General features: G+C 44.2%; 1 protein-coding gene across 3 annotated transcripts in view; it reads left to right on the forward strand.

Moving 5' to 3' along the window:
- Positions 1 to 15,019, forward strand: part of THSD4 (thrombospondin type 1 domain containing 4) — a 673,523-nt gene that overhangs the window by 282,674 nt on the left and 375,830 nt on the right. For all 3 annotated transcript variants that reach the window (XM_027553103.1, XM_027553105.1, XM_027553104.1), the window contains exon 7: positions 13,375 to 13,511. In XM_027553103.1, the coding sequence (XP_027408904.1) occupies positions 13,375 to 13,511 (137 nt within the window). The remainder of the gene's footprint in view (positions 1 to 13,374; positions 13,512 to 15,019) is intronic.

Consider the following 15,019-nt stretch of genomic DNA (forward strand, 5'->3'; position numbering starts at 1 on the left):
GCCACATTTCTATCAAGTCAAATATTTCCATGTCTGCAGTTCTTAATAAAGCTTCCAGAAGCAGACTTCATCACTTCCTTGGGCATCTAGTTTGAGGGGAGAAGAAAGGAAGTGATCATATATTTGCACCTGTGCTTTTACGAGCATTCTCCTACTTAATTCTCAGACAAGACTGTGAGATAAGCATTAGCATACCCATTTTAACAAATGAGGAAAACAAGGTTCATAGGCATAATTAGGTTCATGACACAAGCTTGGTAAGTGGCAGAACTCCCATGCAAACCGAGAGAAGGACGTACAGAAACCACGCCCCTTCCCTTTTCCCTTTGTGCCTTTCAGTGGATTCTCGAGCCCTAGGTGATTTGTCTAAAGGTCTAACCAGAATCTTTTCTACGGTGTTTCTTTAAATGCAATTGCATTTTGAAGGTCCTAATGGGCCCTGAAGGCCTTGGCTAGGGAGCCATAATGCTGGCAGCAGCTAGTTCTGCAAAAGGGCTTTAGGTCTGAGATTGAAAGGAAGGCTGCACCTCATTTAACTCAATGGCCACCGTCCAAATCGTCCCAACAGTCAAGAAGTGGGCTGCTTTTCATGCCTCTTCTGTACACATCCTTTGTTTTTCTTTTTTGTCTTTGCCCATCCTTTCCCCAAATATCACAAAACACTGTTTCAGCCTGAAGTTTCAATTAGGTTCTGGTGTGATGAGCTCATGCCACGCTTTGTGTGGCCACAGCCAGAACATCCTTCCCGGTGCTTTCTTTGAGAGGGAGTCAGGGCTGCTGAATTCCCTTTTCATGCCTCCACAAGGGAGCCTCCATTTCTCATTTGTCCAAATCCTTGTTTGTCTTCGGGCAAGTGAAATGCTTGCATTTGATTGTGATGGGAATGTATTGACGTCTTTTCAAGTCCCATGGAGGAATGAAAGCCAAGCTTACTCAGAGGGATAATCCCCCTGCATTCAGTCCGCTTGAATGTGGAGGGCTGCATTCGTTTGGTAAATAGTGGCGGAGGTCCCACCCCTGCCTTTTTCTCCGGGTGGTTGTGCGTATTTGGATGCAACGTGTTCTGCGTACAGAGAGGGCCTGAAAAAAGTCTCTTAGCAAATAACCGGACCCGAAAGGGACAAACGTCGCTGGCTGATGTGTCCCTTAAGTGTCACAGTTCCTGTCTTAGGGAGAAAAGGATCCTTTTCTACACTTGCCATGTCAGTTCCATGGGCTACCATAGAGTAAATTTACCAAGCCAGCAAGGAGGAGAGCCGTCTGGGTCCCTGGCTCTTGTAGAGTCTCCGAGAAAAGGCAGGAGTCTAGCTGTTCAAAGCAGCCACTGGCTGGGGTCCTTTGTGTTCCTGCCTGTGTTTGTGCATGTGCGAGTGGCCTCTGCTCTGTCTGGCTGGCTGTTTATTTTGTTTGGAAAGCTCCTGACTGTCTGGGATTATATCTATTCATCCCCCTCTGTCCAGAGGCATGTAAATGAGCTTGTTAATTCAATGGAGCAATTGATTAGGCTCTTTTTTAATGTGCTCAGCACTGTCCTAGGCACGGCAGGAGGGCATGAAAGAAGCCTCAGTGGGGTCTTTATCTGCGACCTTGAGCAGCCCTGGAGCCTTTCTAAGCCTCCTGTTCTTGTCTGTGGAGCTAGAAAGTCAGACCAGCTGATTTCTAGGACTCTTCTTGCTCTGAGGTTCTCTGACTGGGGTCATGAGAGCTGGAAAGACATGAAGCCAGCTTAAAAAAAAAAGACCTGTTGTGGTAAAGAATACAAATGAGTTATGTAGAAAACTTAGTCCTTTGGTTGTACAATTCAGAGTAGCATGTGTTCTCAGTTGCTTCAGTTGTGTCAACTCTTTCCAACCCCGTGGACTGCAGCCCACCAGGCTCCTCTGTCCATGGGGTTCTTCAGGCAAGAACACTGGAGTGGATTGCCGTGCCCTCATCCAGGGGATCTTCCTGACCCTGGGATCGAACCCATGTGTTCTGGGTCTCCTGCATTACAGGCGGATTCTTTACCACTAAGTCACCAGGAAAGCCCCATTCAGAGTAGGATTGCTAGCAAATAAAAATAAGGATTGTCAGTCAAATATGAGTTTCAAAGAAACAAATAACTTTTTAATGTAAGTATTAGCATGAGTATGTCCTATACAATATGTACTGTGCATCTGAAAGTTTCAACTGGGCATTCTGCACTTTATCTGGCAACCCTGATCCAGAGAGATCATGAGAACTGTGGGCTTAAAGAAGGGTCACCTCTGCAGCCTCTCTCCTCTCCAGACTATCTCTCCAGCCACACTGGTCTTCTTTCCACTCCTCATGCCACAGGGCCTTTGCACAGGCTGATACCCACTGCTTGAGACGGCTTCCTCTCCATCCCCTCTCTCATAAAACTAATTCATTCTTCAGATTTCAGTTCAAAAGTAACTTCCTCGGTAAAGCCTTTCCTGATTCCCTAGACAGAGTCCATCCTGTTCCATGTTCCCTGGAGACTGCTTTCACAACTATTATGTTTGTGTATTTTATAGTCATATGCTGGAGGTAGGGTTTGTGTATGTAGATTGGAATGTCCAGAGTATTCTGGTTAGATGAACAAAAAATTGAGGTACAGAGGTGTGAATGCCCATGGTGTATTTCCAGAACAATGAAGAGAGCAATTGAGTGGCTATGGTTAGTGAAAGATCCACTTGCAGAAAAACATGTCCTTGAACCCCATCTTTGGGGCTGGATGTAGATATTCTGAGGGGGTGGCTACAAGAACAGTGGTAACTAACAGGATGACAGTCATTCTTCAGTGGGTTTTATTAAGACCCAGAAGGGAGAGCTGAGTCTGAGCTTAGCTGGGGTTCCTTGAAGTTTTCCCCTGAATTCTGAGAATTTGTCATATTAAAAAATCCTTTCCCTGAAGCCATGAAAACTTTCTTTCTCCTGAAATCTTTTTTTCTAGTGTCTTACCATGTCTGCTATTAAATGTTTAAAAGAGAGAGCCATCATTAGAACCACTGCTTGGTTTTCAGGAATGTGGATTTGCTGTATCTGCCCACACATTCATGCCATAAGTTTTACCACCTTATAGACCAACTCATATTGTGTTCTTATCATTGTGGAACAGACTCTAAAAGATACAGGGTTGGCCAAAAGTTTTTTTCAGCTTTTTCTGTAATGTGGAAAACCCAAAAGAACTTTTTGGCCAACCCAGTACTTGCATGCTTACTATGCACATATATACATGAACAGATACCTATTTACATATACTCATCTACACACTTACACACATACTATGTAATGTCTGCATGCTAAGTTGCTTCAATAGTGTCCAACTCTTTAAGTCCCTATGAACTGTTGCCTACCATGCTCCTCTGTCCATGGGATTCTCCAGGCAAGAATTTTACAATGGGTGGCCACGGCCTCCTCCAGGGGCTCTTCCCAACCCAGGGATTGAACCTCTGTCTCTTATGTCTCCTGCAGTGGCACAAAATACACACGCGTAAATAAGTACACAAATTATTGTTATTAAACAACAACATGACTAAGTCACGTCTGCCTCTTTGTGACTCCATATATTACAGCATGCCAAGCTTCCCTCTCCTGCACTATCTCCTGGAGTTTGCTCAAACTCGTGTCCATTGAGTTGGTGGTGCTATCCAAACATCCCATCCTCTGCTGCCCTCTTCTCCGCCTGCCCTCAGTCTTTCCCAGCATCAGGGTATTCTCCAATGGTCAGCTATATATGTGTAATGAATACACATATACACATGAATATATGTGTGTGTGTTTGTGTGCTCAATTGCTCAGTCTTCTCTGACTCTTTGCGAGTCCATGGACTATAGCAGCCAGATTTCTCTGTGGGGATTTCCCAGGCAAGTGTCCTGATTGGGTAGCCATTTCCTCCTCTAGGGGATCTTCCTGACCCAGGGATTGAACCCGCATCTCCTGCATTGGCAGGCGAATTCTTTACCACAGAGCCACCCAGGGAGCCTGAATATATGTATACATGCATTCATACACCCAGACACATACAACATATATACATACTACACACATGCAAACACACACATATACACACACACCTATATACATATATCTAATTTTTACTATGATAATGGCAGGTGGTAGGAGGTCAAGCTGCCCTCCTCTGGGTGAGGCCTGCACAGGTGGTACCATTTCCTCTCTCTCTGAGTTTCTTGAGCCTCTGAGGCTTTTACATGCATGACAGTTTGTACCAAAGTTCCCTTCTCCAGCTTCTTTTTCAGAACTCTTGACAGCCTCAGTCCTTAACAAGAAGAACTCCAGCCACATCGTTTTTCTGGAGGATATGAATATACACTGTATCTTATTAATAATATCCACATCCATCAAATTAGATCTATATTTTCCCCTAAGAAACTGGTTATGACCTCCCACTTCTATTGATGCTGTCAAGCTGCTTTCCTGACAGTTGGCCAAACTGGCTTTCTATGGACAGAACCCCTTTCACACTTTTTTTTTATTATTAAATGTAACATTCTAAGATGTAACACTACATGTCACACTGCTTGAAGAGTTTTGAGCAGCATGGTGTTTTTTCCGTCACAGTATTTGTTTTCAGTCACTTTTTCTGGCTTTGGATCTACATGAGACTAAAAGAGAACACATTTCAGAAAAAGGTTGGGTAACTTGGACAAAGTTGGCTTAACCAATTCCCGTGAAATGATGTGTCTGGGAACTTTCTCCAAATGGGAAGCTTCTGCTGTGCCATGTTCTGCTATCCAGTAAAGTACAAGAAGTGCCAGCCGTGCTGCTTCGTGGAACTCGAGACAAGTGTGTTCATTGTTTCTACAGCAATGATGATCTTGTACACCGTGGGCTGCCAGCCGTCTTCTGCAGCCTCCTCTCAGCTCATCCCCCTTCGTTCTCTACCTCCACCATGGAGGATGTCTCTTCACCCTTTGAATGGGCCCTGTGTGGTTCAAGTGAGTGATATGCAAGTCACTCCGCTTGCCTGAGCCTCAGTGTCCTCATCCTCCAGAGGTGAGGATTAGCCGAGTTGATGTATATGAAGGGTCTGGCACATAGTAGGTACTCAGTAAACAATAGATACTGTGGAGCTGGAGAAGACTCTAGAGAGTCCCTTGGACAGCAAGGAGATCAAACCAGTCAATCCTAGAGGAAATCAACCCTGAATATCCATTGGAAGAACTGGGACTGAAGCTGAAGCTCCAATACTTTCACCCTCTGATGAGAAGAGCCAACTCATTGGAAAAGACCCTGATGCTGGGAAAGACTGAGGGCGGGAGGAGAAAGGGGAGACAGAGGATGCAATGGTTGGATGCATCACTGACTCAGTGGACATGGTTTTGAGCAAACTCAGGGAGGTAGTGAAGGACAGGAAAGCCTGGCGTGCTGCCGTCCATGGGTCGCAAAGACACAGACACCACTTAGTGACTTAAAAACAACAAAAAATGTCGAGTAAAAATTGTGGAAGGCAGGAAAAGGTTAGGCAGCCAGATGGCAATGCAGGTGCTAAAAAAAGAGAACTTCCTTTTCCCTCTTTGTTTCCTGCACAGTGTGGACTTTACCTGCCAGCTCAGAAGGGAATGTCATCCTTGCATGACCTCTTAATTGCAGTCTCAACTGGCTGGCTCGCATGTATAAAACCTTTGATTTTGAGCATCATTTTGTGTGTCCACTTTGGCAATGCATTCCCAGGGTGATAACTAGTGGTCTGGTTTCTGAGTAGCTCTCCTTTCCCTCTCTGGGTTCAGTAGCACCAGTTAGAACTGGTAAGTCGCTTCAGTTGTGTCCAACTCTGTGCGACCCCATAGACGGCAGCCCACCAGGCTCCCCCGTCCCTGGGATTCTCCAGGCAAGAACACTGGAGTGGGTTGCCATTTCCTTCTCCAATGCATGAAAGTGAAAAGTGAAAGTGAAGTCGCTCAGTCGTGTCCGACTCTTCGCGACCCCATGGACTGCAGCCTACCAGGCTCCTCCACCCATGGGATTTTCCAGGCAAGAGTGCTGGAGCGGGATGCCATGGTTCTCAAAGTGTGGTTCCTGGACTAGCAGCATTGGCATCACCTGGGAGCCTCTTAGAAATGCAGACTCTCAGACTTCCCCAGTGGTCCAGTGGTTAAGAATACACCTACCAATGTAAGGGACACAGGTTTGATTCCTAGTTCGATTCCTAGGGCAAATTCCACATGCCATGGGGCGACTAAGCTGGTGTACCACAACTACTGAGCCTGTGGTCTGGAGCGTGCGAGCCTCAACTACTGAAGACACTCGATGCAACTATTAAAGCCTGGGAGCTCTAGAGCCCACGCTCTGCAATAAGAGAAGCCACGACAATAAGAAACCCACACATCACAACTACAGAGTAGCCCCCCATCACTACAACGAGAGAAAGCCTACATGCAGCAACATAAACCCAGCAGAGCCAAAAATAAATTAATTAATTTTTAAAAAAGAAAGAAAGACAGATTCTGGGGCTCCACTTTAGACCTAATGAATCAGAAACTCTAGGGGTGGCATCCACCAATCTGTGTTTAACATGACTTCAAGGTGATTCTGAATATAGTTAAGTTTGAGAACCACCTCATTAAAGTGTTACCTACTAGAAATACATGTAAGTCTGAGCAGTGCTAAAGAGGAATTTAACATCTCTGGAACATCAAGCCAATGAATTTTCAGGACTTAAGAAACACATTTTGTGTACTGTTTCTAATCCAGATCTCCAAGCCTATAGAGACTAACAATTGAATAAGATTCACCAGGGTACCGCTTGTGAATTTCTAAGTTTTAGTTACATAGTCACAGTGTGGGATAGAAGGTTAGGGATATTACATAATTGATGAGCCATATGCTTTCGCATTTAAGTTTTTATACTGGAATGCACCCCAAACAATTTCCTTTTCAGAAGAGCAAAAAGCTAAGAATTCGACAGTCTTGCCCCTCTTCTCTTCTGTTTCAGAACAGTTTTCTAGTTCCAGAGAAGAGTCTGGGCTCTTAGAAGCATTCTCCTCATCTTATTTTCCATAACTTTGTCCTGGAAAATATAGTCTGGGGGAAAGCAGTTTAAATAGTAATCATCTGTGTCTAGTGCAGAATTAGAAGATCCAGTGTCATAAACAGGGGGAATAGCACATAGATAATGTAGTCGACAGAGGTCAAACCTGGCGTGGCTGTGTGGCTTTGACTCTGGCTCTGTCTGTCCCTGGATTATTCCACCCCAACCAAATGCTACAAACTCCGTGCCCACTGCTAGGGCTTTGGGCAAACCCCTTTTTATTTTATTTAAACCTCGCATATACAGTTAAGACATTGCATCCACATGTTTCTAATTCGTTTACACTTCACTCATCAGCATGTGTTGGGTAAGCACCCTGCCACGTCTGAGTTTTACGAGCTGCGTTTACGAGGCTGCTTTTCTTGAACAGGGATATCGTATATTCTACCCAGAAAAAGGGAACTTGAGCCTGGGAAATGAGGGCTTCGGTGTTAAACTTGGAGTGAACTGGTAAAGTTTGAATGGATCCAAAACTAAGCACAGATGTTATCCATTCTCCAGGAATAGCCTCATGTATTTATTCACAGAATATCTCTCCTCTTTTTACCTGAAATTTTCTCTCTACTTTAAGGGATGGCCAGGGAATGTGCATTTGTCTGCAAAGTTTGAACCTCATTTCCTGCCACTTTGAGGAGTCTCCCTCTTACTTACTCCCTCCAAGCTAAGGCTAACCTTGGTAGTAGCAAAGCTGGATGAAATCTAGAACCTTCCACAGCATGTTGCTTTCTTAGAAAGCAACATTTTGCTCTCCCACTTATGCTGAGTTCCTGAAAAGACAGCAAGGAGTTTTACAGTTTTGTGCTAATTTTGAATAGAGATGAAAGAGACTTACCACTGATAAAACTGCACAGAGTTCCACTTCTCACAACCCAAATTGTTGGAATTCATTTCCACATTCTTTATAAAATTAATTTTATTGTTTAATCTGAGTTAATCTGCATGCATGTATCTTAGAGAGTCAAATAATTCTACACACTTGGCCCATCCCCTACTATTCTTTCCTCCTCAACAATTTTAATTGTTCTTTTGATATTTACTTTCTTATCTCTGAATAATGTTTACATTGTTACTTCTGGATTTTTCAGTTTCAGGATTTTCTGTTGAAGGTGAGGATTGTAGCCCTCTTTCATTGTCCTCACCCTCCACCTCACCACGTATACACACTTCCCATCCCACATACTCTTGATGGAATTAGGTGGTAATTCTGTTAGACTAATAACCAGTGCTTCCAGTATAACTGTGTGCATGCTCTTCACAGCTGAGCCACATAGTGTAATAGGTCAGCGCTCCTGACTGTCGATCTCCAGGTAGAGATTTGTGCCCAGTGGTTTTTAGGGAGTGATTCAGGAATAACTCTTGTGAGGGGTACAGGATGCAGGTTGAACAACTCTGAGCTGGGTTAGCCCTATAGAGTTACCCCACATTGAGACGGAATGGGCCATTGTCCAACCACACAGATGGATCACTGGACAGGGGCTATCCCGGGGAAGAAGGTTGGTGAGGCGGCTTCCTTAGGCTAGGGGTGAGTTCCAGAAAAACACAGCTGTGAGCTACCAGCTGGCAGCACTCCCATCTACTGGGGGAACCCTCACTTGGATTGGGGTGGTAGCAGTAGATAATCTGGGCACCCCTGTGAGCTACCAGCTGGCAGCACTCCCATCTGCTGGGGGAACCCTCACTTGGATTGGGGTGGTAGCAGTAGATAATCTGGGCACCCCTTGCACCCTTGTCCGGGTACTTGGTGGACTCCTTCAATCAAGAAATTTTCCGGATATTTATTTGATGATTTCTTGGGGAGTTGGTAAAGAATCCGTCTGCAATATGGGAGACCTGGGTTCAATCCCTGGGTTGGGAAGAGCTCCTGGAGAAGGGAAAGGCTACCCACTCCAATATTCTGGCCCGGAGAATTCCATGGACTGTATAGACCATGAGGTCACAAAGAGTTGGACACGACTGAGTGACTTTCACTTGGGGATCTAGGAAGCTAACTGCTGCCACTTCTCTTAAAAAAAAATAAATAAATAACAGCTCTATTGAGATAAAACTCACATACCTTATAAGTCACCAATTTAAATAGTACAAGTTACTGGTGTTTAGTATGTTTGGAGTCATGCTATCATCACCTCAATATAATTTCAGGACATTTTCATTGCCCAAGAAGAAAGTCCATATCCATTAATAGTTGCTCCACATTCTGTCCTCCCTCCAGTCCCTGGAACCCACTAATCTACTTCCTACCTCTGTACCTTTGCCTATTCTGAATATTAGATATAAATGGAATTGTGCAGTATATGCTTTTTGTGATTGACTGTTTCCACTGAGCGTAATGTTTTCATTGTTTACATGTTGTAGCATGTCCATGTGTGCTACTTCATTCCCATCTATTGTCAAATATTTTCTGTACGGATACACCACATTTTCTTTATCCATTTACCACTGGAAGGACATTTGGACTGTTTCCACCTTTTAGCTATTATGAAGAATACTTCTGTGAATTTTCATGTACAAGTTTTCGTGAAGATGTGTGATTTCATTTCTCATTGTTAGACACTTAGAAGTGAAATTGCTGGGTCATATGGTAAATCAACATTCTGATGAACTGCCAAAGGTATTCCAAGAAAACTGTTCCATTTTATAGTCCTGTCAGCATTTTAAGAGGGTCCTGATTTCTCTACATCCTTGCCAGTGTTTCTTATCATCTTATTCTTTTTTCAACCATCCTCCTATGTGTGAAGTGGTATCTCATTGTGGTTTCACTTTGTATTTCCCTAATGGCTAATGATATTGAACATCATTTTGTGTGCTTAGATTTTTAATAAGTGGAAGATCTTCATAATCCAAGATCATGAAGATTTATGCCTATGTTTCCTTCTAAGATTTTTTTTATAGTTTTAGCTTCTACATTAAGGTTGATGGTCCATTTTGAGTTAATTTTTATACATGATGTATGATAGGGATCCAGCTTCATTTTTTTGCACATAGATATGCAAACTGAAGTCCTGCAAATGTATTTTTATGTGGCATTTTAAAGTGGTTGGGGAGTATGGGCAGGGTCTGGAGAAGTCAGTGGTTATGTAATTAAAAAACATATTTGTTGACTTTTGGCTGTGCAGGGTCTTCACTGCTGTGTGCGGGCTTTCTCTAGTTACAGTGCGTGGGGGCTACTTTCCAGTTTGGAACACAGGCTCTAGGACACGTGGGCTCCCGTAGCTGTGGCCTGTGGGCCCCAGAGTGTGGGCTCAGTAGTTGTGGTGCAAGGGCTTAGTTGCCTCGTGACATGTGAGATCTTTCTGGACCAGGGACTGAACCCATGTCCCCTGCATTGACAGGTGGATTTTTAACCACTGGACCAGGGAAGTCCAGGGCTTATGTAATTTTATGAGAAGCTCTACATGGAATATTGCTAAGGCAGCAGGATTCTGGGCAGTTTTTAAGTAGTCACTTGTCTCCAGGTTTCAATTGTCTCCTAGGATCTCCTTTTTCCTTGTTGCAAGTCTGAGAGGCAGGGACATTGCCTAAGCCACATAAGCAGAGGGGTAGACCCAGCTGGTTTGGGCCACAGGTAGAAGAAACCCAGTCATTCCTCTGGGTTATTTCCATGTAGCCCACTTGCTGTCATTGTCTCCTGATTAATCATCATTTTGTTGCTGTTGTTCTCAGAAAGTTCTTCTGTAGTATGGCTGCAATATTGAGGAATAAACTTGTGGCTGCTGCTGATACTATTCCTAAGGATAGAAGTAACTGGGAGGAAGCCCAGAGAAATCAGAACTCAAAACCCTTGCCCTCTGTGAGGCTGCTTTATAAACACTTTTATTACATCAAAATGCAATGCAGTTGGATAGTTCCTGCTATAGCTTCAGTACGTAAGGAGCTGGGAGAGAGGAAATGGGGTCTGGATAGATAGATGACACAAGAATGCAGGTTGTAGGAGAATGGTTTTCCCTCCAGCTTGTCACTTCCTTTCCTGGACCTGGTGTGTGTGTGTGTGTGTTTCATCTACAAAATGACAGTTTGGTTTCAGATAATCCCCATAGTGCTTCCGTCTTTGGTAATCTTTGACTTTGCCAATATCACTTCATAGCTTTTGGGCAGCTAGGGTAGGAAATCAAGTCTCTTGACTTCTCCGATAGAGCTCAGAGCACACAGAAGATTCAATCTTCCCTAATCCATGTGGTCCCACAGGTTGCCTGCGATTTCCTGTTAGCGGTTTTCAATGGCTTTGGAGTAGAAGGAAGTTCATTGCTATGACAGTCAGGCAGCCACAGTGGGGAAAATATGATGTATTGTGTTGTGTAGGAAAAAGTCAGTATTATCCAGTGCAGTAATCAGATTTTCAGACAAAGACATGACCCTGGAACATGCTGTCTATGGCTGAGCATAGCATTAGTCTTGTCTCCAAGAACAGTGAAACAAAATCAGTGTGTACTTGGCATGTCTTTCTCCCTTGGATATGGAAATATATCTCGCCTGAACATTTTTCTCATTCTTATTTTGGAGGCAACTAGATTGCTCTGAAAATATTAGTCATAGCAGTAATTGATTTAGTATTTATTGAGCAGCAGGCTCTGTGTGAGGTAACAGAAATATAAAGAAAGACTCTGAGGTAGGGGGGTCTATCTAGTAGGGAGAGAGGAGAGAAAAACGAAAATTAAAACACCTCCAAAGGCCAATATTTATTTTCTCTGTCCCTCTCTTTGGGGCTTCCTTGGTGGCTCAGTCAGTAAAAAATCCACCTACGATGCAGGAGACTGCCTGCAATTCAGGAGACCCAGGTTCGAACCCTCGGCTGGGAAGATCCCCTGGAGAAGGCAATGGCAACCCGCTCCAGTATTCTTTCCTGGAAAATCCTATGTACAGAGGAGTCTGGCGAGCTGCAGTCCATGGGGTCGAAAGAGTTGGACACGACTGAACAACTGAGCACACACCCTTCCCTTTATTATTCAGTTATTTGTTGAGCATTTGTCCTATGCCCGAGCTCTCTTCTGGGTGCTGGAGATACAAAAGTGAGTAAGACAGACACATCTCAGACTTCCCTGGTGGCCCAATGGTTAAGAATTCACCTGCCAATACAGAGGACATGGGTTCGATCCCTGCTCTGGGAAGATCCCAGATGCAGCAGCTAAGCCCATGCACCACAAGTACTGGGCCTGCCCTCTAGAGCCTAAGAGCCACAACTACTGAGCCCATGTGCTATAACTACTGAAGCTCGCACACCCTACATCCCATGCTTTGCAACAAGAGAAGCCACCGCAATGAGAAGCCCATGCACCGTAAGGAAGAGTAACCCCTGCTTACTGCAGCTAGAGAAAGCCCTCACACAGCAACAGAGACACTGTGCAGCCAACAATAAATCAACTAAAAAAGACAGACACATCTCTGCGGCCCCTCAAAGCCATGCCTTAAATGATGTTTGTTGAACCGTATAGTAGAGGAGACCAGATCAGCCTGTGCTAGATGGACTTTGAGGGCAGATCAGGATCCATGGAGGGCTTCCCGGAGAGGGTGACCTGGGATCTAAAGCAAAGTAGAAGCAGGTGCTAGTCAAATAGGCAAAGCCAGAAGAGCAGTGATCAACGGCTGCCCAGAGGAAATGCTTCGTTGGAAATAGAACAGTAGGAAATGAGACTATAAAGGTAGGTGAGGTTCAGCTCTTGAGAGGACTTTAGACTTCAATCTAAGGTGACAGGCAAACCACTTAAATGTCTCATAATGGAGGAATTATTACAGGAAACTTGGGCCGTTTAAAAGAACATAAAATGGTATAACTGCATAGATTTTAAGTAATAAAAAGCAGAACGCAAACATTGTGTGCTCACCGTGATTACTGATTTATACGATATAATTGAGACTGTTAAAGATGGGAGGATGCCTAAAAGGGAAGTCCTATTTGTATTGTGAGATTCTTTAAGAATCCCTTTATGGTATTCACTCAGCATCGAATCTCTACCATGTGTGCAGATCAAGGTGCAACCTCTTCTCTCTCCCATCAAATACGGAGAGATCTAATAGCTTTAATGCATCTTAAATGTGTGTGACTGTGAGATACCGAGAATAGGCACATCCACAGAGAAAGAACATCGATTTGGTGGCTGCCAAGGTCTTGGGAGGAGGAGAGAGGTCGGGGTGACAGCTGATAGGTCCAGCGTTTCCTTTCTGGGGTGATGGAAATGTTCTGAGGTTAGTTTGTGGAAATGGTTGTAAACATTGTGAGTATACTAAAAGCCATTGAGATACATGCTTTGGTTAAAATGGTTAATTTTATGTTATGTGAATTTTATCTTAATAAAAAAAATACAGAAAGATAAAAGATGCCGATTGGTTTTTGTTGCTGTTTTTGGTAGTCAAGGGCAATCGGAAGTGTGAGCTGAACTGCCAGGCAATGGGCTACCGCTTCTATGTTCGGCAAGCTGAGAAGGTCATTGATGGTACCCCCTGTGACCAGAATGGTACAGCCATCTGCGTGTCCGGGCAGTGCAAGGTAAGTGCCCCGGACTGGGGTATCTGGAGTGGGTCTCGGGGTGTTTGATCTGTGCCTGCCAACTGCACTGTTTGCCAAGCTGTGACATGCTTCCTCCCCATCAACTATGGTCCAACCCACCCCCCAACTCTGAACCGTGAGCTCTGGGAGAAGTGGATTAAATGGGGCGGTTTGTTCTGCTCTGAGTTTTCGATCTTTGGGAGTTGCCAAGTCTCACTCTGGCATTTCAGTTATTAAGTGATTTACATTTACATCATGTGCGTTGTAAGAATCTCAGTGATCTTTCCTTGTTGGATCTGGAGCTTCTTCCTTACCTCTGAAGACGAGGTTATGAAAAGGGCACTGCTGGATCAGTCAAGAGGCGGTTGGCATCATCAGGGTGGCATTTTAAGGGCATGGCATATTTTATCTTGCCTCCCACCAACTGGGGCAGGCTTCCAAATGAAAGCGGTCTAGTGCCTTTATAGCCGAAGTTGTACTTTCAACAGGAAGTTTTCAGCCTCCTTGGACTTCTGAAGTCTGTTCCAAGAACTCCCCACCCTGCATTCTGAAAACATTCTGGGCTGGAGAGAATCCTTGTGGGATGCTACCCTTTGACAGAAAGCACCATTTGCTTAAAAACAGGTGCCCCAGAGAGATGGTACCAGTTCCACAGTATATTCATTGGGGCCTGGATGTCCACTCTCCTTTCATCTATAAATGTAAGAGTGGTGGTCTGACTCTAGCAAGTAAATGACTTTTTGGAGCCCAGGCTAAGATTCTGTCTTAACACTCAATTGCAGGCAGGACTGAGTTTCATCAAAGGAAGAGCTCTTTGGCTATCACATCTAAAAGTTCCTGTTGTACTTTCCATGTAAATTGCTGCACTGTTTAGTATTAGAGCTACTCAAGTATGATTTATAAGCACCTCCTTCCCCCTCCAGCCTTTTTCTTAATGAGGTTTTAAATAGAATACAAAATAATTTATCAAAGCAATATGAATATTCTGGGGCTTCTCAGGTGGCTCAGTGGTAAAGAATTTGCCTGCAATGCAGGAGACACAGGTTCGATACTTAGGTTGGGAAAATCCCTGAGAGAAGGAAATGGCAACCTACTCCAGTATTCTTGCCTGGGAAATCCCATGCACAGAGGAGCCTGGTGGGCTATGGTCCATGGGGTCACAGAGAGTCAGAAAGGACTCAGCAACTAAACAGCAACAACATGGATAGTCTGAGACTGTGAATAAAGAAAGGAAAAAGCTGTCGTTTGATATTCAATGCATGTGAAGTTGCCTTTGGACAGACAAGAAACCCACAAAGCTTTGAGATGGGGTTCAAAAGAGGCAAGGAATATGGTGGGGAGCACACTGGAGGCTGAGACCCATCTGGCCCCAATTTCGACTCCTTTGGGAAAAACCACTGGGTTTCATGCATCCCCTCTATCCTTACTGTCTTCAGATAATGCTGAAGGAAGCCCCATTAGAGTTTATGATTTCCGACTCAACTAATCCCTGCTTCTAAATGTTAACT

This window comes from Bos indicus x Bos taurus, chromosome 10 (genome assembly GCF_003369695.1).
Source record: "Bos indicus x Bos taurus breed Angus x Brahman F1 hybrid chromosome 10, Bos_hybrid_MaternalHap_v2.0, whole genome shotgun sequence".
NCBI lineage: Eukaryota > Metazoa > Chordata > Mammalia > Artiodactyla > Bovidae > Bos > Bos indicus x Bos taurus.